This window comes from Perca fluviatilis, chromosome 23 (assembly GCF_010015445.1).
Source record: "Perca fluviatilis chromosome 23, GENO_Pfluv_1.0, whole genome shotgun sequence".
NCBI lineage: Eukaryota > Metazoa > Chordata > Actinopteri > Perciformes > Percidae > Perca > Perca fluviatilis.
The window spans coordinates 14,160,074-14,167,909 of record NC_053134.1 but is presented as its reverse complement, the minus strand read 5'-3'; the positions used below and the strand labels follow the sequence as shown (position 1 = coordinate 14,167,909).

At 41.9% G+C, this 7,836-nt stretch overlaps 1 protein-coding gene across 4 annotated transcripts; it reads right to left on the bottom strand.

Moving 5' to 3' along the window:
* Nucleotides 1-313: 313 nt before the first annotated feature.
* LOC120553477 (zinc finger protein 37-like) lies at nt 314-7,833 on the bottom strand. Of its 4 annotated transcripts, none has more exons than XM_039791923.1 (8): nt 7,343-7,833; nt 6,206-6,408; nt 5,877-5,981; nt 4,199-4,294; nt 3,961-4,071; nt 3,146-3,263; nt 2,076-2,396; nt 314-1,917 (listed from the first exon to the last, which is right to left on the bottom strand). In XM_039791923.1, exons 1-8 carry the CDS (start codon nt 7,800-7,802, stop codon nt 1,052-1,054), a joined length of 2,280 nt encoding a protein of 759 aa, XP_039647857.1. In that variant the 5' UTR covers nt 7,803-7,833; the 3' UTR covers nt 314-1,051. The 4 variants fall into 4 exon arrangements, with proteins under 4 accessions (XP_039647857.1, XP_039647858.1, XP_039647859.1 ...); XM_039791924.1 differs by having other exon boundaries at nt 314-1,911; XM_039791925.1 differs by having other exon boundaries at nt 2,085-2,396.
* Between the last annotated feature and the right edge of the window lie 3 nt (nt 7,834-7,836).

The following is a 7,836-nucleotide window of genomic DNA, read 5'->3' as shown; positions in this document are numbered from 1 at the left end:
ATTTGCAGAGAGTTGTAACTACACCTCGACTGTAAGACTAGATAATCAGTGTTTTGTTTGAAAATAATGTACGCCTATGAGGAGTGCCGCCACCACACCCATATTTATCTGGACTAGTGTTGCCCGTTTTTATTACCCTGTTTTACGGAAGCGTATTGTTCGGGCTTCCATCAAAACAAATACATCATTAATTTGATACTGTAACTCGCTAAATTTCATATTCACGTCACGCCCCCTCAGGTGCAGTCACTTCACCCAAACAAGAGGTGATGTACTCCATTTTTTTTCTTCATTTGACGTCAGCCATGTTGTATGCAGTCCTAAGTGAATTTCATCATTTAATATTTGATTTACATAGATAATTGCACACACTTTCTGTTGAGATTTCATTTGTTAGGGTTTTTTGTTATCTCTTTGCACAGCTTAAAACGCACACAGACCTTTTTATAAAGAAATCTACAAAGAAATGAAAATTGCAGATATATTTGTATCACGACAGATGCCAGTCAATAAATGACAAAGGCCAAATATGTATCTTCAACAATGTCCCCATTATACAGTTTTTCCACAGGAGTAGTTATTTGTCAGCTGTAAAATAACATGCCCATTACATTTCTTGGTTGCAATTGTTAAATAATAGACAGAAATCTTATCAAAGATGTTTATGGGTTGGGTAAAGAAAATATATTTACTGGCCCAAAGACACATTCATTCACGTTCTCATGTTAAAAAGGATCACTATTTCTAAGCCACACACTTCTCATACTATCTCACAAGTGTGGGCACTCCTTCACTTTGGTATATATTGTCGGCATATTTTATTCAGAAGTCTTTAACCTACAGTAACTACGCTAATTATCTAATGGTCTCCTAAAACACAAGGTACGCATTATTCCACACGTGCAACATTTGAGTGTTCGGGCCAAAATTTATATACATGTTGGTGTTTTACGGTCATGGAAATGCACCAAAACAGCGTGCCCTGGCGTAGAAATGAACCAGGCTTTTCTTTATCACTAAATATACATTCTCCAAATGTCGCAACAGCATGCTAGATGTTCTTATGGACCTTGAGGTGTATCCTCATGTTGGATTTTTCAGAAAAGGTCTTGTGACATGTTAAACACTGGTAAGGTTTATCTCCCGTGTGTGTCCTCATGTGTCTCTTCAGTCCTGTACTCTGGTGGAACGATTTGTCACATTGTGAGCAAGAATACGGCCTCTCTCCTGTGTGGAATCGCCGATGTTGTGTCAACTGTATGGCTGTGGCAAAACCTTTTCCACAGATGTCACACTGACTAGGCCGCTCCCCTGTGTGCTTGCGTGTGTGCACCCGTAAGGCCCCAGAGCTACGAAAAGACATACCACATGTGCTGCAAAGATACGGCTTCTCTTTCTTATGAATCCTGATGTGCACAGTGAGCATATATGGCTGTGTGAATCTCTTGTCACAAAAAGTACAGGCATACGGCCGCTCACCGGTGTGAATGCGCACATGTGACTTCAAATCTGTATTACTAAAGAACCTCTTGCCGCAGTACGAGCAGCCAAATGGCCTCTCTCCGCTGTGACGACGCAGATGAACTTTAAGCCCAGTCTTATAACTATATTTCTTCTCACAAAGGCTACAGGGATGGGCTTTAGGGTTAGAGTGAATACGAAGATGAAAGCTCAGGTCTTTACGGCTTTTATAGGTCTTGTCGCACTGAGTGCACTTGAATGGTCGTGCAGAAGTGTGAACAAGGGGATGTTGTTTCAAGGTGGAACGAGACGCAAAGGTTTGTCCACACTCCAGTGTGTTGTCATTGGCTCTTACGGAGTCCTCGCTGAATGGAAGAGAGACATCGGCTCTGCCTCCTGTCAAGGACTGGATCCTGCTCTCTTCTGATGGCTGAAAGGTGGCTTCAACAGCTGTTTCTGCCAACAGGAAACCATAGAATTAGTGATATATTCACTCAACAAAATCTACATGCCGAGTTAAGATTTTGCACATGCCTGAGTAAGGCCCGCTGCCGACATGTTGTAATATTTTTTTACATTATCAGAAAATCAGATACGATGAAAGAGATGCTCACCATCATCACCTGGCTCTGCAGCTTCTTCTGAACATGGAGAGGAAGTGAGGGGTGACAGTCCGTACTCAGGCAGCCCACAGTCTGGTTCAACGGAACTGTTGTCAGTCTCTTCATCATCCTCACAAAGATCTTCTGCTCTCCAGCTGTTTTCTTGCTTCACTGTCGTCTGTACTGACTTCTCTCGATTTCTTCCCTGTGATTTCCCAGTGCCTTGTTTGCCCTCTCCCTGATCCATTATTTGATCCTGATCTTCAGATGTCGGTGAAGTCTGTTTAGAGGAGAGCGTGGAGAGGATGGTGTCTGACATGAAGGTGAATTCACCTGAGAAACAGATAACATTCATGTTAAAGGCACCAGAGTGGTGCTGTTTGTCAGGCAGGAATGCAGCACTAACAGAACCAGAGTAAATGGACATAACAGAAATCCATACAGTATGGATGCACGGATACATTTTTACTCACTAATTATTTACTTTATTAAACAGAAATTTGTAAATCCAGATTACCTATTAAACTCAGTCATTTTATATTCTAGAAATAGAATACTAAGAGTTAACAGATTCTAGGGGTGTAAGAAATAATCAATACACTTGAATATCGTGATATTTTATTTTGCAATACTGTATCGATTTTCAAAAAGGCAATATCGATTTTGAGACAGTGGTTCACGTTTATGTTGTGTATAAACCCCCTACCGCTAGATGACTATGCTGAGACGCACCACTAGTGTCCTTGCCTAACAGTGCCTAGCAGTGCCTGACTTTTTGCTAGAAGCTAACAATGTAGCAATGGCTGAACTTTGGCCTACTTTAGCATATAAACATTTGCTCACTAAGAACCTGTGAACCCCAATCCCAAACTGGCAGTTTGATTTTCTGTGTACTGAATTGTTTACCTAAAGTAATCTTCTTTGATGTTATGCACATCATGTCTTTTTAAATGAGTGTTTCTAAAATTATACTTAAAAAAAATAAAGTAAATATCGCGTGATGTATCCCATGTACCCCATGTATCGTGATACGTATCGTATTGCCAGATTCTTGCCAATACACAGCCCTAACAAATTCATACTTTTAGTCAACTTTTGTCGCTCCTGTTGGTGCTGCAAAATCTTCTTCAGATCCTCAGGGTCGGAGAGAAACTGCCCAAACTCCTCGTCAAGGGAAGAAATGTCAAACATGGAGCACACCTGGAAAAGAAGAATAAGTGGATTTTAAACACAAACTGCTGCTCCTTCTTCCAAGATCATCCTTTGCTATGTGGATCTAACATTATTTAAAGGTCCCATGACATGCTGCTCTTTGGATGCTTTTATATAGACCTTAGTGGTCCCCTAATACTGTATGTGAAGTCTCTTTCCCGAAATTCAGCCTTGGTGCAGAATTACAGCCACTAGAGCCAGTCCCACAATGAGCTTTCCTTAGTATGTGCCATTTCTGTGTCTGTAGCTATTGAGGAGGAGAGGGGGGGGGCAAGGTGGAGGGTGTGGCCTTGACCAACTGCCACTTTGCTCGTCTGAAAGCCATGATGTCTCTCTCTCATGGGTGGGCCAAATTCTCTGGGCGGACAAAGCCGAGAAAGGGGAGGTAACCTTGCTCCTTGTGACCTCATAAGGAGCAAGATTCCAGATCGGTCCATCTGAGCTTTCATTTTCTCAAAGGTAGAGCAGGATACCCAGGGCTCGGTTTACACCTATCACCATTTCTAGCCACTGGGGGACCATAGGCAGGCTGGGGGAACGCATATTAATGTTAAAAAAAAACTCAAAGTGAAATGTTCATGCCATGGGACCTTTAACAATGGCTAATTACACCGACATAAATCACCAGCCAGCATTTAGGGAACCAGTGGATGGAAGGTCACTTTATCTTCACCCTGCTGCCTACCTGTGAAAAACGTGGAACTGGGAGGAACTCTTCCAGTCGGTGGAAGAACTCCCACACCAGAATCTGCAGCGCTGTATCAAAACAAGCTCCATACTGTACTGGGAAGACCTCCTTAGACAGGAAAAAATATATAAAAATCATGTATGAAATATACAGAAGATAAACTCATGAGGTGGAGGCATATATTAATGGCTTTAACAATTGAAAAACTTAAAACAAATGTTAGGGTGAAACTCACCTTGAAAAAATTCTCTTTTTCAGATTGGTCTTCAAGCAATGTTTGAACCAGCTCCACAAATGCTGACTTTGAAGTCACCACCTCTCCATCTGGGTCCTGACATAAAGCCCAGGTACAGTTTATTTACATGCATTAATTATCAGTTTTACATTTAAATGTCTCTCCTACTTATTAACAGCTTATACATTTCTGTATCTGATGGTAAAAATAAATATTTCAGAGTAAGTAGCAAAACCTAAAGACTATTGTCTGTCCTCTGGCAGAAAGATCTGTTTGACATCTAAAGGCCCAGACACACTGAGCAGACAGCCGACCCTCGGCAGAAAAAGCAGTTGGGCTGATCAGTCTCCCCAAATTGGTCAAAGTGCCTCGGAACACAAAACGTAATACGTCTCCATAACAGCAGGTGGCGCTAATCTGTATTGTTGATCAAAAATGCAAAACGGCAGCTGATTGGATGAACACGTCACGTGGGTCTGGTTCTCCGAAAAATTCAAAGACAGACTGTCATGGAGGCTTGTTCAGCGATCTCATATTGTACTGAAATAGTTCACCGAAACGTGTTTATGAAAACATTTTAAGCGAGAAATAAGCCATGCAGTTGCTGAATCTGTCTTTGTTTCCGATCGACAAAGGTCAGTTTAAAAGATTTTCGTCAGATTTTGAGAAGACTCTAGTCACGCTCATTCCGCTCCCCATTTCCTGGTTAGCTCTCTACCAATCGGATGGGTCATTTGAGTCCAACTGCCAGCAGTGCCCGCCCCTCCGATTATACATGTCAAGTCAGCCAAACTGAAGGCCGACGGCCCCTCAGATGGACGACAGCACAGAACACACCGAACAGACTTGAGTCACCGACCTCGCCAGACTGTCCGACAGACGATTATAGGCTCTGTGTGTAGTCACCTTAAAGCTACGGAGACATAAGCTCGTTCGAGATGAACTGCGCCTCGCCTGTAAAGTGGACGAGAGCAGGCGGCAGCAGCCGGGGGCGGTGACAAAAGTCTGCTGTCAAGACGGACAGTTTCCAGCCGTTTCCAGCAGCCTTCAGGCTGAACAGGAAGTGACAGAAACACTGTGGTCCGATTCAGATTTAATAAAATGTTATCAGACCCATATATCGGCTTGTACACTGTCTCCAGTTTTTATTATGACAGAGTAGCCATCAAAATGCTCTACGTGCAATATGTTGCTGATTTTAATTAACACACTGTAGATGATCTATAATCTGAAGAGATTTAGTCTCTCTGACTTCTAAACGTAACCATCAGCCACACAACATGAGGTTTGTACAGAAAAAGCCTTTGAATCAGACAAATGGCAGTTAAAATCCCTCTAAATCAAAATCAATAAAAAGTTTATATAAAACTTCATCATGTTGAGTCTATTCTGAACCAATCAGATGAGAGGCAGGCGTTTCCCAGCATGCCCTGGGTCCGCCTGGATCTTGCAGTCGGTGAAAAGCAACTGCGCTGCCTGCGTCTCAAACCTGCGGCCGCCTTGATCTCGTGAGGTTGTCGTTACCCACGTGTGCGTGACATCAGATCAAGTCGGACACAAATCTAACCGGCATGCTTTGGGCGATGATCGCTGATGATCGATTCTACGCAGACCTGGCTCATCTCAAACGAGCCTATTGTGTCTTCATGTAAAATATCCTGTCATCAGTATTACCCACCTCTTCATGCATGAGGTTTGTTGTCGTCTGTTGGAAACTGTTAAGATGACCCTGGATAGCTTTACAGTCAACCTCATCCATCGTCTTTAATAACTCAAGGATGAGCTGAAAAACACAAAATCAAAACATCATGCTTAACTTTCAAAATAATACTTTGACAAATGGATGCATTTTTCTTGTTAAAAATTAGCTTTTCTTAGGGCTTGAGAGGGGCACCCATAGAAATTAATTTAATTTTGTTGACTCCACTTTGACTGCTTGATAATACAAGATAAAAGAACAGTAAAAGATGCCCACAAATAGTCTCAATAATACCTCCATTCACTAACCCGAGCTCTCAGTCCCAGGATCAGCTGAGTCTTCTGTTTGTAGTCCAGAAGCTCTGGGACCATCTCTGTCACCAAGATGATGAATTCGGCCAGTTTGTCATACTGGTCTACATTCCGCTCCTGGGCCACCTGCCACATACAGGCTGACATCAACCTCAGAGGAGGAACCAGGAGGCGCACGGATGACAGAGGGAGATGAGGATCTAACAGTAGATGCATGCAGAGAAACAGATAAACATCAGTTATTAATTAAAGTCTCAAATCCTGAACTATGCACAATAATATTATGAGTTGTATTACATCTTCCGACACATTGAACCACACCGTGCTCTAGAATAGGGACATCCATTTCAGAAACTACAGTAAATAGGATATATGTTGTAGACCGGGTTGGGTAGTATGTCATCACAATTACATAATCAGATTAGAAAATGCGTAATCATAATTAGCTAAGATTACATTTGAAAAAATGTGCAATTAGATTTTAGTCAAATAGTTGTTTACTTAACTACATATAGCAATTTTAAAATTATGAAACTTTCCATGAATTCTGCCAGCATGCTTTTGTAAGTCAAATTTGATTTGAATGCTAAATGCCAAATATGTTCCACTGTTTATCAATATAAATTACTCCTCAGGGTGCCAGTTTAGTTAATGGTGGCTGTTATTTGTGTTGTTTAATGATGCTTTATGTATAATGGAGTTTTTATTCATTTTATATACATCGAAAATGGAAGATGATTATTTCCAGTAATCTTCTTGCGTTACAAAGTCTCCTCCATGTGGCCTTTGATTAACAAAACAGCAACAAAAAAATGAGACAAAAGAAAAAGCATCCTGCATGTTGTAGACCTCACAGTACACCTGTAGTTTGTACCAGTGGTGTTTTTGTAAGGCTAATCTGATTTGACCAACTGTTATTTTCTCACCTAATCGATTAATTGTTAAGTCACAACATATCATCAGAACCCAAGCCGGTTTAATTTACAATGATATAAGACTGAGAGAAGTAGACAACCCTCACACATCTGAGGAGCTGGAAACAGAACGTTTTGTTTCACTTGATAAATTACTTAAATTCTTAAATTATAACAGTTGCATATGGGGTTTTTTTTCTTTGAATTTGAGTGGACATACTTTCCGCGTTCCACGGACAGCTGCGTACTTGTGCGGGTTTCGTGCACGCGGTGACAGCCATACTACAGTTAAGGGTCCGCGACCGCGTCTCCTCCGTGGAACGATGCTTGACGAAGCCAGAGAGCCAGTCTAACATGGAGATAATGTAGGCAATCCGGCCGGTTTTGCTGCTCCCGCCTTTCAGCTTTTTCTTGGCCTTTACATATCTGTCTCGCAGACTTCTCCACTTTTGACGGCAGGCTGTTTCACTTTTCCCAAGAGTTTGAGCGATTTGTTGCCAGGAGTTTAACGTCATTTGGCTGTCGTTGTACTCCTTAACAGACCTATCATATAAATGTGGGTAACGACGGACCTCTTCGCACAATCTCTCTCCAAAACTAGCACCCATGTTGTTTTTGTTGTCTTCTTCTGCGTCTTCTTCTTCTTCGTCTTCTTCTTGGCAAACCAACTGGAGGTGCATACGCCACCAACTGGACTGAAGTGGAGTATGTTGG

Excerpts from the sequence above, each read along its gene's own strand:
- LOC120553477 (XM_039791923.1), bottom strand. The coding sequence starts at position 7,802 with ATGCACCTCCAGTTGGTTTGCCAAGAAGAAGACGAAGAAGAAGAAGAC. Across the intron at positions 6,409-7,342 it reads CTGTCCGTGGAACGCGGAAA|ATCCTCATCTCCCTCTGTCA; the intron begins GTATGTCCACTC and ends ATCTACTGTTAG. Across the intron at positions 5,982-6,205 it reads TCCTGGGACTGAGAGCTCGG|CTCATCCTTGAGTTATTAAA; the intron begins GTTAGTGAATGG and ends TGTGTTTTTCAG.